At 42.4% G+C, this 24,898-nt stretch overlaps 3 protein-coding genes across 5 annotated transcripts; 1 reads left to right on the plus strand and 2 right to left on the minus strand.

Moving 5' to 3' along the window:
* Positions 1 to 121: 121 nt before the first annotated feature.
* Positions 122 to 9,452, minus strand: LOC119549871 (ras-related protein Rab-32). Of its 3 annotated transcripts, none has more exons than XM_037858170.1 (4): positions 8,339 to 9,452; positions 1,244 to 1,639; positions 922 to 1,065; positions 122 to 860 (listed from the first exon to the last, which is right to left on the minus strand). In XM_037858170.1, the coding sequence occupies exons 1-4, from the start codon at positions 8,846 to 8,848 to the stop codon at positions 750 to 752; spliced, it is 1,161 nt and encodes a 386-aa protein (XP_037714098.1). In that variant the 5' UTR covers positions 8,849 to 9,452; the 3' UTR covers positions 122 to 749. The 3 variants fall into 3 exon arrangements, with proteins under 3 accessions (XP_037714098.1, XP_037714099.1, XP_037714097.1); XM_037858171.1 differs by lacking the exon at positions 8,339 to 9,452 and adding an exon at positions 4,160 to 4,175; XM_037858169.1 differs by lacking the exon at positions 8,339 to 9,452 and adding an exon at positions 2,434 to 4,007.
* Positions 9,453 to 10,401: 949 nt separating this feature from the next.
* On the minus strand, positions 10,402 to 16,296 carry LOC119550676 (mitochondrial folate transporter/carrier). The gene is made up of 5 exons (XM_037859535.1): positions 15,497 to 16,296; positions 12,989 to 13,142; positions 12,566 to 12,920; positions 11,864 to 12,009; positions 10,402 to 10,862 (listed from the first exon to the last, which is right to left on the minus strand). Exons 1-5 carry the CDS (start codon positions 15,648 to 15,650, stop codon positions 10,703 to 10,705), a joined length of 969 nt encoding a protein of 322 aa, XP_037715463.1. The 5' UTR covers positions 15,651 to 16,296; the 3' UTR covers positions 10,402 to 10,702.
* A 3,657-nt stretch (positions 16,297 to 19,953) lies between these two features.
* On the plus strand, positions 19,954 to 24,431 carry LOC119550366 (homeobox protein unplugged). Its single transcript, XM_037859007.1, has 3 exons — positions 19,954 to 20,907; positions 23,698 to 23,948; positions 24,010 to 24,431. Exons 1-3 carry the CDS (start codon positions 20,049 to 20,051, stop codon positions 24,370 to 24,372), a joined length of 1,473 nt encoding a protein of 490 aa, XP_037714935.1. The 5' UTR covers positions 19,954 to 20,048; the 3' UTR covers positions 24,373 to 24,431.
* Positions 24,432 to 24,898: the final 467 nt, after the last annotated feature.

The raw sequence follows: 24,898 nt of genomic DNA on the forward strand, positions 1-24,898 counted from the left end.
ATTTTCTCACAATAATGACATATTTAAGTAAACTCACAAATTTTTCGAAGACGATACAAATTTCAGTTTTTGGTTTAGTTTGATCTGTTCCGACTAACAGTCCATACGACCAATAAAACACTTCTTTATTACTTAACTACCATTAAAAACTTTATTTCTCATTTCGTATTGCATAAATCGTACGTATTGTTATCTAAATGCAAATAAAGATGGCAGAGCGTGTTTGCATGTGAGAGTAATAATTCCAAGATAAAACAATCTCGCCAGCGAAGGCAAATAAAACAAACAAAAACAAGAACACGATCGTATTTTACACAAATGTAGAATGCTATGATACGGATGCTGCACTATCTTCGGCTAATCCTCCCGGCTACGGGCGATAATAATGATAATAATAATGGGGCGTATGCGTAGGTAAGCTATGTATGTGCCACGATATAAACTCCCGATGTTAGAGTGTTGACTCGTATTCTTATCGGGATCTACGACCTGGGGTGTTAAAGATAAAGTCGAACTGACGGCAACTGATGGATAGATGGACGGGATGATGGCTGGGATGCGGATGAGACTAAGTCTTAGACAAATGTTACGTTGAAACCCTAAGCATAGTTATCGCTATCTTCTAACAACATGAACATGGAATGGACGTAGGCACATTGCGTTTCTGTCTTAGAAAACCGCTCTTGGACGCGCTCAGACTGGGAATGGTAATTGGAATGTATAGCAAATCGCCGGACCTCGGTCCCAGGTCAGCAGGAACACTTGTTCTTGGCATCCGAACCGGCTGCATCGCCAGAGCTCAGGTTGAACTTCTCGCCATCGGCTAGATCGGCAGATATCAGCTTATCGTTGATGAGTATCTGTCGGGTAAGCGGAGAAAGATTAGCTGGGCTTTGGCCAAGGATTAGCACGGATTATCACCTTGTTCACGAGGGCACGGGCTGCCTCGTCGATGTTGATGTTCTCCTTGGCGGACGTCTCAAACCAGCCGGCGAAACCATTTTCCCTCACATACTCATCCATCTTCTCCGGCTGCGTTATAATGCCCTGCTTTTCCTGGTCGCACTGTAAGATTAGGAAACATTTAAGCTGTTATCGTAACACTTCATCAGAAATGGTATTCTTATATTATAATCTTTGACTTTATAAACCAACTTTGTATCATAATCCTAAAGTACTCATAGTTTCTGAATGAAAGGTTTCACAGAAAGGGCTTTTATAAAAGCTCCTCCCAAACACTCACTTTATTGGCCAGCAGGATGCACGGAATGGGACTGCCATCCGGCAGCTGCACCTTGGAGTCCAGGTCCTCCTTCCACTTGCTCACGCAATCGAAGGTCCCGCTGCGCGTCACATCGAAAACGATGAACGCCCCAACCGCCTCCTTGTAGTACACCCGGGTCATGTTGCCGAACCTCTCCTGACCAGCGATATCCCACAGCTGGAGGCGCACTATCGTATTCGCGTCCCATTGGAGCACCTTCAGGGCGAAGTCCACGCCAATGGTGGCCCTGTAGTTCTGGCTGAAGAACTGGTGAACATAGCGCTTGATGAAGGATGTCTTGCCGGTGCCCAGTTCGCCGATGACTAGAATCTTGTACAGATGCTCGCGCTTATCGCTAGTGGACGTCATGATGGCCTGGAAGAGAGGATTGAAAGGGAATTAGTTAGGAGATAGATTGTATATCGTTCAGTTTCAAGGAGGACATCTGTTCTCTAGATAAAATTATAAAAGTCCCTGTACTATCTCGAAAGATTTTGATATTAAATTAGTTTAACGTTTTCATGATATAGGTATGGCCCATTTTCGGATTTTATGTAGAAGAAATCTTTGAAAGATCACTGATACATTCTACAAGTCCTAGTATTAAGTCACAAGAGATTTTATAGCGAATACGGGAAATATTATGTATATTTTGATATTAAATTAGTATAACGTTATAATGATATGTTATGGCACATTTTCGGATTTTATGTAGAAGAAATCTTTGAAAAATCACTTATACCTTCTGAAACTTCCTAGTAGTAAATCACAAGATATTCTATAGCGAATACGGGAACTACAAGTCGATTTGAATGTATTATAGATCTAACATATATCTAGTTTAAACCGATATAAAGAACATCTTTTGGGCCCAAAAGGTGAGAATCGAATTCTCCCAAGATTCAAAAAGCAGCACTTTAATAAATTCTAAGTCGGGTATTAGTTACACCTCCTCCAGCTTGTCAATCCGCACTGAGATTTGCTGGTTAGTTGACGAGAGACCCTTGGCAATTACCACCTTCCCCTCCGCCCGCACAGTTGAATGACACTCGGGCACACACACTATAAGGGGGCCAACACGGCACTTGTGGGGCTTCTTCGCTGGTAAACTGGCCAACTGGCAAACTGACAATCCGACGACGATGGCTGTGGCTATGGCGACACCTTACCGGTTCCATTTCCTGATCCATGGTCAGGTCACCGAAGGCCGGCATGGGCTTGGCGCTCTCTGGCTCCCTGGCCTCCGCCTGCTCCTCGCTCTCGTCCTCCGACCCGGAGTCCTGGTTGGAGTATTCACTGGCCACCGACTGATAGTGCAGCGTTTCCCGCCTGCCCTCGATGCTGTCGTGGTCGCCGAGTATGAGCTGCTGCTGGGCGAAGCTGAGACGCCGCAGACTGGAGTCACTCGAATTGGAATTCGGTTGTTGACTGGCGGCGGCGGCGGCCAAAGCGGCTTCGTAGGCACTCAGAGGACTCCTCACGGCACTGCCCACAGCAAAACGGACTACGGGCGGGGGATTGGCAATGGTCTGGGCACTCTCCGCCGAGGAGATGCCGTCGTCAGCGGCTGGAGGGGATGTGGATCCAGGGTCCAGGGACTCTTGCCCGGATGGCTGGGGTTGCGTACTCGCTGGTTCAGCCAGTGGTCTGGCGTTGAGGCGGTGGCCGCGCTGCTGCTGCTGCTGCATCAATTCCAGCTTCCTGCTGGATCCGCTCGAGGATTGGGACTTGCGAACAGCTCCGGTGCCGCTGGCAGACTGAACGCGACTCGGTTTCGCTGGTGCCCGCTCTCTGGGCGGCGTATCTTTCGAGCTCTCGGTGGTGGTGATAAGGGGCGATGTGGATGGCAATGTTGACTCTCCTCTCTCGGGGCTCTGGGGCTTCTTCTTGGCCACCACCAGCTTGGTGGTGCGGGTGCTGCTGCTGGTATCTCTCGTGGTCACCGTGGTGGTAGTGGTTTTCTTTCTCGGCTTCCTCTCCTCGGCGGCGGGTGTCAGGTAATCCGTATCGCTCTTGGGCCTGCTCTTACCGCTCTTCTTGGCGGTTGGCGCTGGCTCCACCTTCTTGCCACTGATGGTGATCTGCAGGGTGCTGCTGCTGGCGGAGGTGGGTGAACCGGGTGGCGATGGCAGTGGTGGGGTCCCACCCTCCAAGTGCTCCACGCTGATGTCTTCGCTGGTGGCCAGGCTGTGGGGTCGCACCTTTGTTGAGGTTTTCCCGGTCTTCCTCAGGCCACCCAAGAGTAGGCGGCGCGTCAGGCTCTTCTTCTTGGTCTTCCCGAGAGCTCCGCTGTCCGTGGATATGGAACTGGCCACGTCTTCCAGCTCGCCAGGCGTTTCCTGCGCCTCCTCCTCCGCGCTTCTCGTCTCCCTCTCGGCACTTTTGTCCAGCTCCCTTTCCCTTTTGGTTTTCGACTTGGAGAGGCTTCGCAAAGCCGCAGAGAATCGGGAACGGCCCTTGATCTTGCCGCTGGCCTCCTCAGACTCCTCCTTGGGATCTCCCTCACCCTCCACCTGGTGGTCACCCTTCTCCTCTGCTAAATCCGATTCCGCTCGCTTTATGGCTTTTACCCGCTGCTCGTCCACGTTGGGCATATTTTCAACTGGCGCTGATGATCTCTAGCGATTCTTCAAGGGTTTCCATCTGCTCTAGATTGTTTTCCAATACCGATTTAGATCCTTTTTGCTGATCCTGAACTCCTGGAAATTTTTAGCAACCGCAGCGCAGACAAAACAAACGCGCACTGAAATCCCCAATGACGACGCCTAGGCTTTTATAAATTTTAGTTCGCCCCCCGTTGGAACCGCCCCTGCCCCGCCTCTGCCCCGCCCCCTGGGTTGTGGTGAGAGGTTTAGCATTACAGTTACGAAAAAAGCTGAGGCCAGGTGCGCTTACCAACACTGGTTGTCGCCTCGAAACCAAAATCGCTTGCGAAATGAGCGTGAGAAGAGCCGGTGGGCCTTTGAATGGAGCGATTGAACGGCGGACACCCGCTTATCAAGCAATCTCCGGACAAAGACTGACCAGTGTCCGGTGGCCAGCAATAGTGTACACTTGTTGTCCATCCAGTTAGCCCTGCTCCCCAATCACTGGGCTCTATCATTGGGATCAAGGCGAGCTTATACATCATATAGTATATGATATGATGGCAAGAAGGGCAGCCAATCATCCGGCACAGCCAGTGGAGCAGGGCGTGCTCAGTGTCCATTTCTGGACCTGACCTCTCCAAACACCACCCCAGAACCCCACGCTCCATCGCACTTGGCGGGCTTCCTTTAAGCTGAGGATTTGACGCATCAACTTGTCCCAAAAGAGTCGCTCGGCATTAAGTGGGCGACACATCAACATCAATCTGGCCCGTTGGGCGCTGTCTTTGTCTTGGCCGATTGTCGACTGACTGCTGCGACGTGACTATATAGAATTACGCTTATTACAAAACGTGGTTAGCCGCAGTGCAGAGAGCAGCGAGCAGGGCGACTGGGATGGAGATACATCGCCCATATACGATTACACCAGTAATAACCCAAAACGCAGACGGGATGGCACACATATCCACATTTAGCAAGATAGATCCCACCCTCAGAAGTACGGAAGTGGCCTCAAGCCTGACTTAATAAGATATTACAGTTCCTAATATCTGGGTATACATTGTTGTGGTCGCAATATCATTGAGAAGTGGGATAGTTAACTAGTTCTTTGCAATAGCTACAATCTAAATAGCACTAGCTTCTTCTAGATAAAACATTCATTAGTTGGGTGTCGTAGATTTTCTGAAAATTGGTACATAGCCCATTCTTTAGCTCTATAGTCTTCCAGTTTAAGTAAACTTATTGATGTTTCAACTGTTGTATTTATGCATTGTGTTACTCAATAATGATCTATTTCCCTATAGGCAACCTTAATGTCACATTGGTTTACAATAGATCAATAGAGTGTTTCGGCTAGACAGTTTTTGTTAAATCTGAATTATTGCATTATATTCTTAAAGCAAGACACAATAAAGTGTGTTGTCTACAGCAACACCGATATAAACACTTTGAAATCGGGAACAAGTCAACCCTAGAATCTGCTTACATAATTCATAGAAGATTAGAGCAAACACATTTCCTCCATCTTTGAAATTCCAGTTGGAGAGACGAGGGCTTTTAAACTATTTTGTGTCAGGGAAACCGAAAGCATTAGAAATTCACTTTCGCATAAATGTCGAACGTGAAGGCATTCCTTTTGTGCCTGCAAATGTTTACACGCAATCCAGCCAGGAAACAGAAGAGGTATGTGAAACATTCGTCCCACCATCTCAGGCGCCTGCAATTACCCCAACGACCCCATTCCGAACAAAAGCCACACGGATGCCCGGATGCGATGAAGTCCTGCCCGGAGTTCTTACCCGTAAATCGCATACCGAATGGGAATCAGAAGAAGCCTCCCCCCAGCTCCATGTGCAGTCGACACGTGCTTGTATGATCCAAAAAAAAGGAGCTGAGCACGTATAAGTTTCCGAAATGAAACCCACTGGGATTGCATGTATCACGCTAAGTTTTAAATAGAACAATGTGGAGCAACACCTATGATTTTAGATAGTTTCGGAAACTACGTTTATTGCTAAACTGTTTGGCTTTAGGTCGATCAAATGGGGGACACTTTATAAAGACACCGTGTCTAACTGAACCCCAAAAAGTATGCAAGTAAATCTGTTCTACAAATGTAAAATGTAAATTAATTTTTTCCCGGGCAATAAGATATGTAAAATTATATTTTATAGAGCTTTTTAAATAAATTTGTCACATATTTATAAAAAGAATTTGTTATAATGATATATACATTATATATTTAACTGTCTAATCTGACTGTTTTCGTGATAACTCAGTTACTGTTTAAGTAGTAAATGGATGTTATGTAAAATTATAATATATTTTTATAAAAATAGGAGAAATATTCCCTATCTTTTCAAATCTTAGAAACGTTAAGATAATATTAAAGTTAGTTGAGTTATTATTTAAATAATAAATTGCGATCTTATCACCTCCAACCAAATTGCAGGTTGATATTGCTCTAATTGTCAACATGGAGACTATACATTTTTATATTTTATTAGTTGGCAATGGAAGCGCTGGGACTCTCCCCGTAATACTACTCTATACATATGCTTATCAGTTGGCCCGGCAATTGTCATGGAAATTTAATCAGTCGGCCACAAGAGTAAAATCAAGCAAACAATAATACGGAGTGCAATGCCTTATCCAGCGATGCGCAGAGGGAGTTCGAGATTGATTACATAAGGAGGAGGATGCTATCCGAGGGGCTGAGAGCGATCCCTCAATGGACTCTGCACACGCAACTTTGGGTATTATCAGCAGCATGGAGTGGGGTGCTAGCTCATATCTTATCATTTCAGAGAGTCACCAGCGAAAAAAAATGAGGAAGGGAAGCAACCATGATTAGATAGTGACCAAAAATGCAATAAGACCTTGTGATTCATCAAGTGTATTACACACATGTGCGATTCGTAATTGAAAAATGCCACCAACGCCAGGCATTAATTAAAGACCCAACACTTTCCCTGGCTGGTTCAATAATTGACCTTAAAACGTGACGTTGTCTGGCTTTTCTAGCAAAACGGTAGCAGCCCTTCCAATAACCATTATAGTTTCTCAACAGCAGCGGATATCTATGTATATCTAACTAACCGGCAATCACTTAAGTAGCTGAACACACCCACATTGTGTTCGCCCCCGGATCCGTCCCTTATATATGGCATGTATGGTATATCCATATCCGCAGCCACGAAGAGAGTGAAATTTTTGTGGTACCCCTCAGCCCAGCTCGTTCGTTTGGCATTGTTTTGATTTTATCGGTTTGTTTATAACTCTGCTGGGTTCCAAATGTAACAGCGATTTCAATTTCATTACCATTTAATTGGTCACTTAGTGCGAGGGAAAATGGCAATCGATTGTTTAAAGATTAGAAACAAACCAATTCTGAAAGGAAACTCAGCACTGTAAAGTGGGTGGGGAAATGTATTAAAGCTCTGGGGATTTTCCGGAATACGAGAATTTTAATTATTTCACATTCCGAGCATGTGCTTCGCTCTATAATCCCATCTGGCGGGCAAGTTCTCTGAGTGACTTAAGCGGTTAATGAGTGCTCGCTGGTTGTGTTAACGGCCTGACAAGGCAAAATAGCCAAAAGCATTGCAACACTTGGCCAACTTATTTTTGGGCATTCCCTACACTCGAAAATGTAGTCCACACAAATAAATGTTATGGGTAAAATTTACCAATACGGATAGTTACGTAACTTCGCAAAAAAGTTGACCACTATGAAAATAGTAACTTACAGTATATGTGGTTACCTTGGTTACTATCCAGCAGTAAAAATACTATTATATAGTTAAACTACTACAAAATATTAAAACTGCTATAAAATAGTAACTACTAGAAAATAGTTACTACTTTAAAATAGTATGTTGTGACTGAAAAATTGTTTATTGTATTATGTGGTTCCTTTGGTTACTCTCCAGCAGTAAAACTACTACAAAATAGTAAAACTTTTATAAAATAGTAAAACTACTATAAAACAGTAGTAAGTAGTAAATAGAGTAACTATTTCATTGGTCAAATTGACAATTTGTTTAAAAAATCATGTTAAATATAAAAGGTGGAGTAAAGTTTGTTTTCTTATAAGCACAAAGATAAAGGGAAATCATCACTCTTAACTAAAATATTTAATTTAATAATGTTTCAAAAATGGTTACCTTTATAGAATTTATATTAAGAGAAAAGCTTATTACATATTAATAAGACCTCTTTTCTAAAAAAAAATATTTGGGGCCCAAGAAATATTTGAATTAAAATACAACATATTGATAATATTTAAGTTTTAAAAAAGGAAATCGTTAAAAAAATATATTAAAAAAAAAAACAATTAACTTAACCTTAAATTCTCTGCTGATATCCCCTTATTTTTTGAGGTATATTTACTCCGCCCACTTTAAACGTGACCCCGAAAGATATTGGTATTTAGACATGTGCTGTCCGTAAACAACTCCGCCCCATTGTGCGATTCGGTACTCACTCCGTTGTGCAGGTATCCGTTATTCCGGTTGATGTCCATGTGGGTTCGATTGGTTCCCACGGGCATGGCCGATGTGAGCTGCAGCGCCTCAACGGCGCCGAGGTCCAACTCCGGCTGGGATTCGGCGTAGGCTGGAGCGGCACTCCGGAGCGAGAACTGCGAGGAGCTGAGGGGCGGCCGGAGGTGCGACTCCTGTGGGGGAAACCAGATCTGGCGGCGCACGAAGATGGGTGACTCCTTGGCGCTGAGGGCGCCCAGAGAGCCAAGGACTGGACTCACTGGTCGGTGGGTGTGCTCCACGGGTAGCTCCTCCTTCTGGGAGTCCTGGAGGTCCTTCGAAAGGTACTGGCAGCGCAGGCAGGCGCAGGTGAGGTCCTTGAGGTGATCGGCAGACTTGGATTTTGGTAAGGACTTGCCCAAACCCACGGATTCCTGGGCCAGACAGTCGCAGATGTTCCGTCGTCCGGCGGAGGTCGAAACAACGCTGCTCCGGATGACGCTGGTTGCCATGCAACACCGATATGCCAAGTTCGATCTTTAGACCTTCTGCGGGTTTATCTCACGCCCCCGCCCAGTCAAGGTCGTTCACACACTCTATGGATTGTCTTTATCTATGTGGCGGCTCTACCACTCTCACTCTCTAGAACCCCGGTTCACCCGAGCAACATGTGGTTCTGCTCCTCCGCTCAAGGTTCAGCTAGCTCGTCTAACGGTAAACAAAGACTAGACTGCTCTTGAACCCATCAAAATTGGTATTTATTCGCAGATTCCACAGCTATTTGTGGCGTTATCTCTCAAATGATCGGTTTATTGAACTCGACCGTTGCACTTTTTTGGACAATTGTGCACTCGAATCGCTGGAAACTGGTTTCGTTTCAAATGCAAATGGAGCTCTACCACTTGGCCACTTGCATAAGATTTAAACGGTCTTTATTTATTGTTATTGTTATTTCTATTGTCCCTTTTACGCGTTGTTTGCTCTTGGCGGTAATTCTACGACCGTAAATTAAATTCACACACGTTCGATTTCCAGACACGCAAAACTACGTAAACAACAAAAACAACAGGCCAAGACGACGCACAACAACAACAATTGCCAGAGGTATATTATATGACGTCCGCCCCCGAGTAATTCCAGTTTATAACTGAACAACTGAAAACGAGGGTTTTTGGGTTCGGTTTTTGTTCGTACTTTAAGTTTCTTATCTATGCGTTTTTCAACACTACATTTAGCGCCATCTGTTGAGAACTTTCGGAATGAAGTTCAAATTTGCAGGGAAGGTTTTTTGTTAAGCAGAGCAATATAAAATAATCTTATAAAAAAAACGATAAAATTAAATGTTTGATTTAAGTAAATAGATAACATAAATAATAAATAAAATACTTATTTAAATAAATATCGATAACTAATATAAATTGAGTTTTTAAATTTAAAGTATTATTATTGTTATATATATTATTATATATATATTATAAAAGTATCCTAAAATTTAATTTACAGTTTAAAAAACAGGATAATTTAAGTTCTTATAAACTTATTTATAAATTATTCTTAATTTAAATTAAATCGTTTATTTTATTTAAATACATATCATATTAAAAGTGGGAGCTACATCAAGGTGAACACTCCTCCACTGAAGGAGCGTCACTGGAAGCAGTTGACCAAGCAATCGCGCATTAACTGGGTCATTTCTGATCTGTTCTTAAGCCAACCTACAGAAGAACGAGGGTGTCGTAAAGGACATCATCCTGGTGGTCCATGGCGAGATGGCGCTGGAGGATTTCCTCATACAGGTGCGCGAGTCCTGGCAGAACTAACTGGACTAAGTTAAAACTGCCATCCTTAGCTGATAAATCGATTTTAATTTAGGCGGTATTTATTCAAAACATGTAACAAATATTGTTTTTCTACTTAATTTCACTGTGAATTCTATTTTAAACCTTACACAAACGGCCAGACTGTTTTATTTTTGTATGGAATTTATACGTTATGCAACTATTCCTCATTCCAAATAATTCATTGGTATGGTAGTCATAACATAGTCACACAATTAAAGTCACTCTTTAGTTACAATAAATTTGGTTTATTTTCAACAATAATTACAGTTTTAAATATATCTTTCATAAGGTTCCTTAGTATATAGCATACCAATGGCTTTTGGTTAGAATCCAATCAACAAATCCATGCTGGAACCCACTAGGAACAACAGTCTCTTAGAAAAGTAGTTAACTTAAACTAGGAGCAGCTGCAGTTGCGCATGCTCAACATGATTGCAACTGCCCGATGACTACAAAGACATATGGTAATGTCACACAGAGGTAAGATATCTTAGGGAACTATGGAGAATCCCTCACAGGGGGAAATCACACGTTCGCAGCTTCCTTCTCGGCCTCGATCCTCTTTCTCTTGGCCAGCAGGAAATGCGAGACGTTCTCGTACACCAGGAAGGTGATCATGCAGGCGGGCACCACGCGCGTCAGACTCGCCTGGAGACCCTTGTAGAAACCTCTGAAGCCCTCGAAGCTGCAAAGAAAACCAAAAGCGACGGGGGTTAGTGACTGTGAACCGAGAGCTACAACTACTTACAGTAAGCGCGCTTTGGCTGTTTCAGATTAGCAAAGAGATTCTGCACAATTTAGGGGGTGACCGAAGACTTAAGGAGCGGAAGGAGCAAGGACTACTTACTGAAGCTGCCCTGAGCCCCGAGCCCTTGGCCAAATGAAAGACGCTGGTTGGACGCGCTGACAGTGTTTGCTTTAGTTCGTTTCTTGGTTTTCTTTTGGGTTTGCCATCGTGGCATTTTAATATAGCTAAGTGTTTTTGCATTCTCATCTCTTTTCATTGATTTCAATAAGATTGTTCCACTGTTTTGCTTAATTGGGTTCACAATGCGTTCATTCTTATTTACATACGTGTCAAGGTTTATCCTTAAAATTATAAACCATTTTCAAAATTATGAAGAATCTTTTTGCCAAAATGAATTTTTTGTGTCAACTAAACAGTAAACTGGTTTCATCTTGTGCTTACACAATTCCAAGCCATTACAAAATAAATAATTTAACTAAACTACGAACTAAATGTGTGTTTTTGTTTCTGATGAAGAGTGCAAGAAATGCGTCTCTGAAATTACATTTCATGGGCAGAGGCAATTTTTGCCGTGGCCTCAATCACATCGGTTACTTTCGAAGTTTTTTAGGAGTGAGGGATGTACAATAAACTAGTTATGGAATACTCTTAAGGCTACGGTTAGGTGCTAGGGCAAAACCGATATCGAATTACAACAATAATACAGAATAAGTTTGTCATTTTCTGCTGTTAGCTGCACATCGGAGGAGACGAGAAAGATTCGTGTATTCTAGACGCTTAGCTTAAATTCTGTGTCAGATTCTAGATTCTGGGCTCTAGTTTAATACTCCATCTAGCTGGTCAGCTTCTCCCAGATCAGCATGACCATGCAGATGTTGGGCGTGACGTGGACCAGGTAGGGCACCAGGCCCTTATAGAAACCGCGCATACGCTCGTACCTCCAAGTCTGTTTGATGCAGTCCCAGGTGCCGTTGTAGCGGTGGTGGTGGTCCTGCAGCCTCGCCCGCACCACCTGGTACGGGTAGGTGGCCGCCGCCGCTATCAGCTTGGATACGGCCGCGAAGGCCAAGTACTCGGTGGTGGCCTGTTGGAAAAGGAAACACATATTAGCAAGAGGAACGTGTATTGAACGGCTGCCAAATCGTAGCGACGTCATAACAAGCGGATATATTTGGATTTGGTTGTGTACAGCAGACAAAAAAACGTCGGAATAAGAATAAGTTCTACAGAAAAGGGTACTTGATAAAAACATTTCTAGGAACCGCTATATTTTTTAAGCCAATTTGATTAAAATTTCTCGATTCTAGAGTCATTCATATGCAAAGTATACTAGTCTTTTGTTAATTCTGGAAATATCTATACTACTAACCGGGTTTTTGGTCAATTCTACTTTAGTTGATACATAAACTGACAATATAATATTAATATTTAAGCTGGCATATGATTAGCAAAAAGGAGTCTGTTTATAAATGATGGCTTGTCTGATTTTATGGCTTGTCTGATATTATGGCTTGTCTGATTTTATGGCTCATATATTTAGTTGACCGCTGCTGTCCACCAAATTTAGTATATTGCCGATGTCAATGCCACGCGTAACTTGGTCATGTGATGATTTGCTGATCTCTGATCTGCGTACTTACCAGCTTCGTGTCGATGGGGAGCTTGCGGTACTCGTTGTAGGCGTTCTTCATCTCCTCGTAGGTCATGAACTGGATGGCTCCGTGGGAGACGCCCAGCATGCCGGGCACAAAGCCGCGGTACAGGCCCCGCACTCCCTCCTCCTTATAGATCTGGCCCAGGGCGTGGATCATGCCTCTGTACTCGGCACTGCTCGCAGCATCGCACTGCAGGCAAAGACGCGTCTTCACCACCCAGATGGGGTTGGTCAGCAGCAGGGTAAGGGCTCCGGACTCCGCAGCGGCCAGCATGTGCATCGCGGGACCCAGTGGCATGGTGGTGTTGCCTCCCTGGATGAACGTCTTGATGGTGTTGTAGCTAAATGAAAAATTACCAATGTTGTTTATTATTGTTATCTCTGTTTATACGCACGGCGGAGTACTTACAACATGAAGTACAGGCCCCAGGAGGAGCCCGATCCCCAGACATTGGGGGTGACGCCCTTGTAGAGTCCACGGAAGCCCTCCTGCCGGAAAATGGTGGTAAAGGCGCTGCTCAATCCCCGGTATTGCGGCACGGTCGCTGTCCGGCCATCATTGACTGCAAGTGGAGAAGATATCACGCTCGTTAATGATAAACACGTCTAGACATTTTGGCCTTGGCGCTGGCACGTTTATGGATACTGGCACTAAAGGGTGCTGCGTCAGGGAATACGTCACTTTCTGAGTATTACTCTGCACCTAGGCAACTGTACGTCTGCGGGAAAATCAGCTGTTGACTCCAAAAAGCCCAGGCCCGTGGCCAAAGTTGTTTTCGCCGAAAACAAATAGATAGCGTTAATTGCCAGCGGATGCGATAAGCGGGGAGTGTCGGAATCGAGCAGTCCACTTGTTTTCGCGTCCATTAGCAGCTACCAAGCTATTTATACGGGACTACATATTCTATATGAGTAGGGTAATCATAAGATCTGGCCTGACAACAGCACCAGCCAGAAGAAAGGGGCTCGTCTTTGCTGCTGGACTATTTTTAGCTGCCCCACGGCTGACCTTGAAACGGGACTGGACAGTCCAACTAGCCGCTGCACTGGGGGGGATTAAGATGAACCACATTGGTTTTGGGCAGGGGTCAGAAGCAGAGTAATGAGTTTTTCGACATGCACTCGATATCAGTCGCTGCGATAAGGTCGCAAGTGCTAAATCAGCCAACTTCCCGCTTGGCAACAGTGCAAACTCGTTTTCAGCCATTCAATCGATCGGATCTGGCGCTTGTGCCACATAAACCGGACAGTTGCCGCTGAAAGTTGCCGTTAACAAAGCCAACCCAATGTACAGTCAAGTCAAGTGGTCACGTGATTCAAAACGAGCAAGAGCAGAAAAGCAAAAGCAAGATAAACGGGTTTCGTTTGGCCAAAATGCGTCATCGCTAAAAAGGCCTTGCGCAAGTCAATAGAAAACAGCTGTTGCCAAATCGAGTACCCACAAGATTGAAGGAGGTTCCCAGCGGGTAACCGCATCATACCTTAGGGTCCCTTACCATCCCACCTTGGGTTCGCTTTATCAGCTTACAAAATTCGCATGGTGTGACTTTAATTCACATAAACAACTTGGCCTGTTATTGTTTACATATCATTTTTCTGGTGAATTTACATATTGACTCTACTGCTTTGGCGATTTTAGCGCTGAGCCGGGCAAACTGGACGGCAACAATATTTAATAAACAAGAAACCCGCTCCGTTTGTTGTTGTTTTGGTCTTTCAAAGCAGACTATACGGAAATATTGTTCACGTATTTTGCGCGTGAAGCGCAGTCGAGGCCAAACATAAGTATGATTCAGATCCTGATTCAGTACAATAATATAGTTTTTAGCGAATGGCACATAAACAGCTGATTAATAAATGCACGTATCATATCTGTATATCAAAGGTTGATGGCCAATATCGATCTTTGAACCAGACTGTAAAAGTAAAAGCGAGTAAACAATGCGAACTGCTGTTAGCCAGTTGCCTGCCCACAATTTCCAGATTAGACTAATTTGAGTGTTTTGAGCCAATTGTCAACAAACCCATAAATTGTTCTATCTATCACATAAATGAAAACTAAGTTCACATGCCCGTGGCCCCATTCTAGAATTGTTTATGTGTGAAAACTCGAACGTCACTTCTCGAACACGCAGGCTTCTCAAATTTTCCATGGGGGGAAAAATAATAATAATGAGTGTAGCTTCTCGGGTACGCAAGCGTCTCAAATTTTCCATGGAAAATTTGTAAAGCAATGCGCAAACACAACGCGAGCAGCGAATAAAGTGCAATAATAATCTGTAGCCAGACTGGCGGCATTTTTCCCGGCACGTGCCGGGGGCTCTTCGATACACTACACACTGCAAAGCAATTGAGTAAGTTTAGCACTGACTATACAGTTTTTCTTATCATTTTACTGCTTTCTATTATGTCTGAATTCTATTTTAGCAACAGCTTAAAATAGCAAAATATATTGTGAGGATTAAAGTGGGAAAAACAAAGTGTTATGCAAGGATTGGGAATATTTGCAAACTAATATAATAATAATATTGGCTTGTGTTCTTATAACTTAAGATCTTTTGAAAGCACATATTTAGGATTAAATACTAAGAGTGGGTCCACAACTTAGAGTTCCTTATAAGATTAAATAATATTAAAAGTAAAGAACACTATAAAGTAACCCTTTTCTTAATTGAAAATTAAATATGCGACCGCTTTTCATAATTGGAAATCAAATATAGGACCCAAAACAAATGTATATTACTTTATAAAGATTCCTCTATAGCGTATGCACCACTTTTCTACTGATATACCATCAAAACTAGGTATTCCTTAACCACAGCTCTCTAATAAAAAAAGAAAATTCTGATCCTAAGACACATGAACAGCTTTTTTCCCCTGTGTAGAGTGGAATTCCCTGGGCGGATGGATGACTCACCTGCAAAGCGAATCTTGATCAGATCCAGGGGGTGTAGAATGAGTGTGGACGCCACTCCGCCGGACACTCCGGCCACCATATGCTCGTACTTCACATGGGCGAATACGTTGAATTTCTTGGGACTGCCAGTCGATGTTGCTTTGATCGGATTCATTGTGCGATTTCTTCTTGGTTTCTTGTGCGCTTCTTCTGTATTATTGTTGCTATCGCGGGGCTTACTCGCAGCCCTATGTGAAATTCACTTGTGCTAACGTGAATTATGCTAAATCTACGTGCTATTTACACTCTTTGGCTTGGGGGTTTTTTTTGATAAACGGGCGCAAATCAAAGGAAATCGCTCGCCGAATTTATCTTGTTGCTAGGCGCACAGTTGTTGTTGTTGTCGCTGCTGCTGCTGCTGTTTTTGTTGCTGCCGCTGCTACAATTGGAACATTTCTGCCTTTGCTTTGTTGTTGCCCAGCTCATATTTTCACTCGTTTGTTGTTGGTGGACCAGACTTATTGATTAGCAAACTTCTGCCTCACTCGATTTCTCCCTTTCCAGAATGCTGATGAAATAATGGCTCAGCAATCGTTTTATATTCCTATTATTTTGGCTCGCCCATCGGTTTCTTATGTAATGCCAAACTGGGAGACGGACTGGGTAATCGCTTTGGGCGGGTTTACCTGGCTGACAAGCGACTGATTAGCGCACTGCAATTAGTAAGCAAGCACGTGTGGCAGCAGTGGCAATTAAGTAACAAGTTTTCTACGCGGGCAGCGGACGAATGCGAATAGCAAGCTTTATAAAAAACGAACAAATCAACAATGTGACCGCGGGGTTATCGATCAATTATACCGTCCTCAGCAAAGAAATACCATTTTTAGTATTTAAATATACCAAAAATATTACCAGAGACCAAAGGGCTTGTCTCGGGTAAACATCTTCGATGGTTTGTGTCTTTGCTAAGCTAAAGAAAAGTTGGCAACGCGACTTTGGCGGGTAACTTTTTTATTTAAAAGCTTCGGGTGGCAGTAATCACTTATTTTAAGAAAATGATGAACGAAATATGATTTTATAAAACCTTTGCATTGTCTTTATTAGGAGGCCGACTTTTCTCTAATCTATTATAACTTTTGGTATTGGTAAAGTTTTATTTAAGTATATTTTCAGTGCTTTTTCAGGCATCTTAAAAACTTAAGTTTAATTTAAATAAATGTTAAGTTAAATGTTAAATGTTAAATACACTTGCTTACGATACATATAAATATTAAATTTTTAAGTTAAAAACTTTTAAAAGTACGTATTATTTAAATGAACCCATACAATTATTTATAAGAATATAACAGTTTGTTGAAATTTTTAGTTTATATCCCACATGTAATTTTGATATTTCATTGATTTTGATGTTCAAAAACTAAAAATCTTTATTTGGAGAGTATTATGTTCAAAATAAAGAAGTATAAAAAATGACTTTCTCGCTTTTACTTCCTATAGTTTAAGTCGATTTAAGAGTATTTTTGAAGAAAGAGATTAAAAGAAAAATATAATATCAAATATGAATTTAACATTGCTCAATGGTAAATAGTTAGTGTAAAATTACCTATGCATATCAAATTGATCCTCACACTTTAATTTCTTTAGACCATTTAATCCTTATCATTACGAAACAACAAGGCGAAATCATAAGCAGCAAAACTAATCCAAGCTACTGGTCTTTTTCAAAGGCATTGCCACTTTTCCCACTTTAAAACCTTGATTAATCACCGTGAAAGTCAGAACAACTTATTCCCATGCACCGGCATTCCCGATCTATTGAATATTCGATGAGTGGTCATGCAATCGAGGGAACGTTAATTACTGAATAAACCATGCTTGCCCACAAACGAGCATCGACAACTGTAATTTGCCTTCGATATTCCAATTAAATTGTGTAAACAATTTGGCATAAGCCAGAGGTCCTTAATTACAGGCCAGGATACAGGTAGAACGGCTCGGGTCGAGGGGTTAAAATGACACAATTACGGAGTAGCTATAACCATCCGTCGGAGCCGAAGTAACGCCGCAAATTGAGTGGGGGCGTGGCCATTGTTGGGTAAACATCGAACAGCTATACGTAGTATCCACCTATAGAGGTATAGGTCCGTGTTCTGCGGTCACGGGAACACATGTTCGCCTTCACAGCCCATCGAATGCCATGAAATTTTAATTTTCATTAGTCGAACGATGTAATTTAGAGACCGCAGACTGCGAGCAATTCGTGGTACTTAGTTGCAGATACTTTTGTATCTCATTATACGTCTCGATAAAGCTTTAATTATGTTCGTTTTGTGCTGTGTGCGCATTTCTTTGGCAGGGCTATGCCAACAATTCGCAACAATTTGTCAGTAAATAATTTCGAATTGTTCTCCGTCTGCGGGCAATCAAAAAAATCTAAAAAACGCGCTCGCTCAAACGAAAGAGAGTGCAGATGCGATTGTATCTGTATAAGTATCTGTATCTTTTGGCTGCACATGGGATTGGGGATTGCGGATTGGGGACTGAGGATTGGGGACCACGGATTGGGGATGAGGAATGGGGCTGAGTGTCAACAGCGCTCTGATTTATTCGAGCGCATTCAACGCTTCGTTGCATTTCGTTAATTTGCCCGTTTTCCGTTTGCCAGCAGAGAAGCAGCCCAGAAATATTTACCCACACTCGCAGACCGTCTATGAGGATCTGATCCCGATCCCCGCCCATCCTTGACAAGTGCCAAAAACTAAGGAAAACCCATGAGCTTTCATCATAATCAGAAAACCAAAATTATCAACGAGCCGCATAATTATATTGTAATTTATGCCGCTGTCGAATTGGTTAAAATGTTTGCTATGTTCGCTGCTCGTAAAAGATTTCAAACACCCAAACGTGACCAATGCCAATTTGCGTTCCAATCAATGGTCGCTTCGTCTTTTATGGCCAAAAATTTGGTCAATTATGATCAATTAAGCCATACGCATGCAAATTATTGCCACCTGCTGTGTGAAAAAACGTTCGGCATATCAATTATGGAGGCCTCGGGGGATTTCGGGGACGGATGTGAATAGACCTACAGCGGATGTGGGAAAATAATAGACCCATCTGCATAGCGGGGAAAGTGGAGTCATGACTGTCAACGATTTTTATCTAGATTTTGTGAAGTTATTAAAGCTATTCCTTTATTATCAACAACCATAACTGTAAAGTTATTGTCCAGATTTATTGAATATATCATATCTTACTATTTCTTTGAATTATGGTTGCATTAATTGGATCAGAAGATGTTTAGAAGATAAAGTCCTTAAAAGACATATATTCTTATTTTAAATCAATAATATTAACACCTTTTTCTATATTTTGAGTACAAATATCAAGAATCCGAAATTAAAATTCGTTTTAGATTCTTTAAAATTAAAAAATTCATCCAACATTATCTAGTTTATAGGAGTTCCGAGTTATAGACAATTTTTTTTCATTTAGAAATAAATTATTTAATTTAGTAAGATTACTTCATTTGAACACACTTACTTTGAAAATATAACATTTTCCTAATTCTTTAAAAATAATCGCCATTAACTCCAAGTTTCTTAAATGCACAGGCACTATTTTAGAGTGCACGATGATTACTATTCTGAATATCATAATAATATTATAATATCATTATCGGATTATTACTTACTTGATATATACTTACTTATTTATATTTATTAGGATTTTATTTATAAAAATCAATAATTCAAATATAAAATGTATATTAAAACAGTTGTTAAAATGATATAAAATCCTCAAATTGAAACCCTAGCCCTCAGTAAACCTCCCTGACTATCACCTTCCTTAAATAGATGCACCCCCCAATGGGAGTGCCTGATTCAGAGATGTGTTTACCGCAGATATGTAACTAAATTGCAGATACAAATCGGTGAGCAGACACTCGAGTGTCTGCTAATGATGCCCAACAGCCACACCCTCCTTCAACTGATGTTTGAATTTAAATTGGTCACTAATACGCCTCGCGAGGACCCCATCCCGATGGTCATCCGGCCGCCTTCCTCCAGAGAAGCCCCATTCCGGGAAAGAAACGAAGAGGAGAGGAGCTAACGATGACGGCGCATTAATGGCAGGGCGTTCTCCTCTTTAGTCCGGCGATGTCTGATTACCGAGCGATTCGAGCAGAACGCAATTAGGAGTGGGTGATGGGGTAATGCGGATGTTGAGGATGGTGGGGCCTCTTTAGCTCCATTGCCGGAAACTGGTTCGCCGGCCGCACCACCCGGCAATTAGCCAAGAACCAATCAGGCTTCTCCGCCAGACAGAGACACCAGCAGCTTGTCATGCGCCATATTGAAAAAGAGGAGGAGCTACGATACATGCCGCCTTTGTGGTGGTTGCTCAGCGCCCCTGAATTTCGACTTGGGTGTACGTGATGTCTGCTGCAGTTCGTCAGTTGCTCGCAGATCTCTGAACGGTTCACTGCGTCGTGTGTCTGCTTCGAATTGAAAGCCGTTTAAATATCTAGAAAATACAATTAGATTAGAAAGTGATATACTAGGTGGGCAAAATGGAACGGCCTGCCCTGCTGCAGAATGGAGAGATGGGGGGCAACCTGGATAACTCCGCCACCACCCGACTGGTCAGCAAGCCCTTTCCCAAGCCCTTCTCCATCGAGAGTCTGATTGCCAACCAAACACCTGCCAATGCTGCGCCACCATCGCCGCCCGAGGAGCGGGATCAGGAGCAGGAGCCGGAACAGGAGCAGGAGCTGAGTGCCCGGGCCATGGTGGCCAGCTCCGCTTTGGGCCTCACCCAGTTCCCGCTGTACAATCCCTGGCTGCATGGCTATTTCGCCCAGAACCACGAGAGATTAACGCATTTAATTGCCGGCGGCTGCTACCTGCCCTCCAATCCAGCTAGTCATCCGGTTGGGCAGCAGGCACAGCCGCAGGTCCAACCACCGCCACATCCAGCAGCACCACCACCGCCACCACCACCACCACATGCCTTGGAGAAGCAGCTTCCAGCCAACTTGCCGCATCCGCTGGATACGCGTTTCCTGCCCTTCAATCCTGCCGCCGCTGCTGGAGTTGCGCCCACGGATCTCAGCTACCGGCGACTGGCCGAGCTCATGAACCAGGACTACGTGCACAGTCTGAGCGTCCATGCCCGACTGCAGCACATGGCCGCCGCCGGCAGGTTGCAGGAGGAGCAGTCGCTCCACGGTCTGGGGCAGCTCCAGGAGCCGTCGCCCCCGCAGGCACACTGCTCGCCAGCCAAGTCCGGCAGCCGCAGTCCCGCGGAGCCCACCCTGGACGTGGGCATGGACGAGGACTTCGAGTGCAGCGGCGACTCCTGCAGCGACATCAGCCTGACCATGTCCCCCAGGAACTACAGCGGAGAGATGGACAAGAGCCGCAATGGAGGTGGGTAATAATAAAAATAAGCAAATGATTGGAGTGGTAATATCTATCAATAGTTTTTGGGAATTAAAAAAAGGTTCTTTAAACACATGTTAGTCCTTGACTATCGAACATAGAATATTTAAATACTTAACTTAATTCTACTAATTACCTAAAGGTTACATCATTAAGGTTAAGAAATATTTTCCAGCTTTAAAATTCAGTCTAGAAGAGTAAAAAGGAACCAATATTTAAACAATGGTTGGATAATATAAGCTTTAGGAATTTTCTTTGAGATCTAATTTTCTACAGCTTGGTTTGAATATAAAATGAAAACGATTTACGCTTTTTTCTCGTCATCATGGTAAATTTATAGTATAGTTTAAACCATTTTCTAAGATTAACAAGAGGTGGAGAAAAAACGGTCATTAGACTAATAAGCAAATAGACTAATTAAGAGATCTTATTTTCGTTAAAAAAATAGATAGATTGATTAAAGCTTGAAACTATCTAGACTATATGAACTTTGAATCACTTGTTAAAGTTTAATGTTTTGTAAGAAGGGTTTCCAGTTCTTATTTCCAATAAAATATTTATAATCTTTTTTTGGACCAAGGACTGTATTCATATTTTTGGAATTGACAAATAGAATGTAATATTTTTTTTATCAACCAAGTCTGTTTAAAAATTGTAGAATTGGACAAAAAATATTTTTCTTACAAAAACATGATAACATGAACGGTAATGAAAATAGCTAGAAAGTGTCATTGTTATATACGCTTTTGTAAAATATTGATAATTGTGCCCACGTTTAGTGATCACTGATCTTTGATTTTGTTTGTTTATTTTGGTCGCGTTAACTGTTGAGTGTGGTGGATAAACAGTATCAGAAAAAAAAGGGATCTTTTTCGAAAGTGAATCATTGATGATAAAAAAATTTATGTAGGATTAAACACCTGTTATTACTTGGGCCGTTTCGGAGTTCAAGCCCCTACCTTTCGGATGGAAGCTTATTGTTTTATGTATAAATAGTATGCTACAATAAATTTTTTCCAAAAACCAAACGACCATATCTCGGATCATATGCTAAGGGTACTACTTATAATATTATATATATATATCATATATTATAATATACAATAAAAGTATATTTAGGAAATAGCCCGTGAAATGATATTAGGAAGTTCATGCTCTCCTAAAGACCCCTTAACTCCTTTAAATCCCTGTCCAGTCTTGCGGTTTCCCATTTTGTCGAGTGATGTTGTCACGGTAATTAAAATTGAAGCTGCCACGTCATAATCAAAATTAGCATAGAATGCATTAAGACCCAATGTTTGGTGTCAATCAAAGCAGTGAAAAGTTTTCACAACTCTGACTTCGGAATCCCGACCCGACACTCGACCACAATGGAAGAGCAGAGCGACTGGAGTGCTGACGTTTTGACAATCGCAACGATTTAGTTTGGTCATTCGAATGGAATGGAAGCGTAGGACTGGGACTCCCAGTCACCGCCACCGCTATAACCATAATCATCCGAGGCCCCCTGTCTGGAAACTGAGCTATCCGTGCCATAATCAATTTGCCAGCAGAGCTGTAAAGAGCGCAACAAATTCCCGACTAATATATTCATAACCGAATTCGAGTGGGTGACGGTTATGGTGGGGGTGTATTTGGGTTAAGGGAGTTACATGGGGGTGGTTACATATAGGAGTGCTGTCAGGACGAACAAGGGGATCAGAAGCGCAGATAAATCAGTGACAGCGGGCACTTTTGAAGCGTGTAAGTGTTAAAAAACAGCTTAACCGTGTACTCAAAATTAACAGGATCTGTTGGGATGGGGGGAGGTCATACATCTTAAGTGGGGAGATGTCACCCTCGTTCGCATCTTCATTCTCCCCGAATGGGGCATTTAGCTTTCACGCTCAACTTGTGTCCACCCAAAACAAACCGATTATGTTTCGAGTATTCCTGATGACTCTACATCTCTTCTGGGAATGGGGCAGCCTTCAGACACATGTATCCAGTTATAAATAAATATGTTTGCCACAAGTTATGGCACGGGCCATTTGCGCCAGAAGTCCGAACTCGTTAGGGCCCCATTAATGGGTGTCTTTAAGAGAGTGTCTTGAGCCCGAGGAGAATCAGCCAGGATGTGGGCTGGACCGAGGCAGCATTATTTAACGCAATGTGTTGGATTGCCACTCTGAGGAAAAGAGACTAAACTATACATAACACGAGAGATATCTTGGGAAGATTTTTGTTATTAAGTTAATAAATCATTCATAAAATGTTCAGTCTTTAAAAATATTTTTGATTAAAAATTCATAAACAGGAAGTAAATTAAAAAAAAATTGATCGCTTACCTAGCCCCTTAATCTTTATAGTACCCTTTTAACTATAGATCCTACCATTACATTTTATATTATCATTATCATATATACATTTTAAACCCACTTTATATATAACATACGGACGAGAAAACGTCTTTTGTCCTATCCCAAATGTAGACAGAGAGTATTTTGACGTTCTCATCTAAGTTTAAAGTGTTCTTAAACAAAGAACGACACATTTTGAGCTCAAAATGTTCTCAATGTGTTTGGATCCAGTTGAATTTTTTCTAAAAATGTAATTTTATATTTATATTTGGTACTAACAGAGATGGTTCAAGGTTATTAATAAGTTGGCTATATTTATAGATTTGAAAATCACCATTTTGATATAAAAACCAATAAATCATTTAACCTTTTGAAATTCTGGTAATTCAAGAAATGCATTATGATATTAAAAAATTGTATAAACTTTAACGTATTTCAGCCTATACCAATTCGGACAGTGAGGACTGCAGTGATGATGAGGGTGCTCATTCTCGGCATGAAGGTGGGGGAATGGGCGGCAAGGATTCTCAAGGCAATGGCTCCAGTTCCAGCTCCAAATCCCGTCGCCGACGGACAGCCTTCACTTCAGAGCAGCTGCTGGAACTTGAAAGGGAGTTCCATGCCAAGAAGTATCTCAGTCTCACGGAGCGCAGTCAAATAGCCACTAGTCTAAAACTAAGCGAGGTTCAGGTAAGACATCCTATCAACAAGAAAAGTAAACCCCAAGCTAACGATAAACCCCATCGAATAGGTAAAAATCTGGTTTCAAAACCGTCGAGCCAAGTGGAAAAGGGTCAAGGCGGGTCTCACCTCCCACGGATTGGGTCGGAATGGTAGCACCAGTGGCACCAAGATCGTGGTGCCCATCCCGGTGCACGTGAACCGCTTCGCCGTGCGATCCCAGCACCAGCAGCTGGAGAAGATGTGCCTCAGCGGACCGAAGCCGGATCTGCGCAAGAAGCTCTCGGCGGAGGCAATTGGAGGATTCGAGAAATTCAGTGGTGCCCCCAATGGTCCACCACCGCCATCGGGAGGAGCTGTGGGCTTGGGAGTGGGAGTGGGAGTCGGCTTGGGAGTGTCCACACCCCTCTCCCTCGCCAGGAGTATTTATTGATGGAGTGGGGCTCTTAAAGCGTACGAGTGTATATACCTAAGGAGGCAGTTCCGCTGCAAACGGAGTTTTCTTTTGTAAATAAACGAACAAAAAATCAAATGCAAGTAAATGTGTATTTCTCTTCAAACTAAATATTTTGGTTTTTACCTGCACACTAAAAAAACAATGGAAAAATGAATATAAATATCTGAAATAAGAAAAAATGAAATATTTATTTATTTTGGTTAAATCCAATGGATAAATCCTTTACTAGCTACAAATAATTAAATTGAATCAATTTCTAAACATTATATAAAACATGTTCCCTAAAGGTTTTCCTGAGCATATCTTTCTTCAGATATTCATGAATTAAATCAAGCAATTTAACATGTTTTGAATAAAATATTAGGATTTTTATAGGAAACTTTGATTACAGTATGCATTATTACATTGACATTGTTTTTTCAGTGCAGTTAACAATGGTTAATAACACGCCCTTGTTTATATCGTCTGAATGAAAGATATATGAAAACATTCTTTTTACCTT

This window comes from Drosophila subpulchrella, chromosome 2R, assembly GCF_014743375.2.
Source record: "Drosophila subpulchrella strain 33 F10 #4 breed RU33 chromosome 2R, RU_Dsub_v1.1 Primary Assembly, whole genome shotgun sequence".
Lineage (NCBI taxonomy): Eukaryota > Metazoa > Arthropoda > Insecta > Diptera > Drosophilidae > Drosophila > Drosophila subpulchrella.

Bases quoted from the DNA above. Each gene is read 5' to 3' on its own strand.
- LOC119549871 (XM_037858169.1), bottom strand. From the start codon at position 3,858: ATGCCCAACGTGGACGAGCAGCGGGTAAAAGCCATAAAGCGAGCGGAA. The intron at 1,640-2,433 runs GTAAGGTGTCGC...CCTCTCTTCCAG, and splicing joins TGGATCAGGAAATGGAACCG to GCCATCATGACGTCCACTAG. The intron at 861-921 runs GTGATAATCCGT...CTTACCCGACAG, and splicing joins CCCGTGCCCTCGTGAACAAG to ATACTCATCAACGATAAGCT.
- LOC119550676 (XM_037859535.1), bottom strand. From the start codon at position 15,650: ATGAATCCGATCAAAGCAACATCGACTGGCAGTCCCAAGAAATTCAAC. The intron at 13,143-15,496 runs GTGAGTCATCCA...CTCCACTTGCAG, and splicing joins GATCAAGATTCGCTTTGCAG to TCAATGATGGCCGGACAGCG. The intron at 10,863-11,863 runs GTACGAGCGTAT...TTTTCTTTGCAG, and splicing joins TGCATCAAACAGACTTGGAG to CTTCGAGGGCTTCAGAGGTT.
- LOC119550366 (XM_037859007.1), top strand. From the start codon at position 20,049: ATGGAACGGCCTGCCCTGCTGCAGAATGGAGAGATGGGGGGCAACCTG. The intron at 20,908-23,697 runs GTGGGTAATAAT...AACGTATTTCAG, and splicing joins GGACAAGAGCCGCAATGGAG to CCTATACCAATTCGGACAGT. The intron at 23,949-24,009 runs GTAAGACATCCT...CCCATCGAATAG, and splicing joins TAAAACTAAGCGAGGTTCAG to GTAAAAATCTGGTTTCAAAA.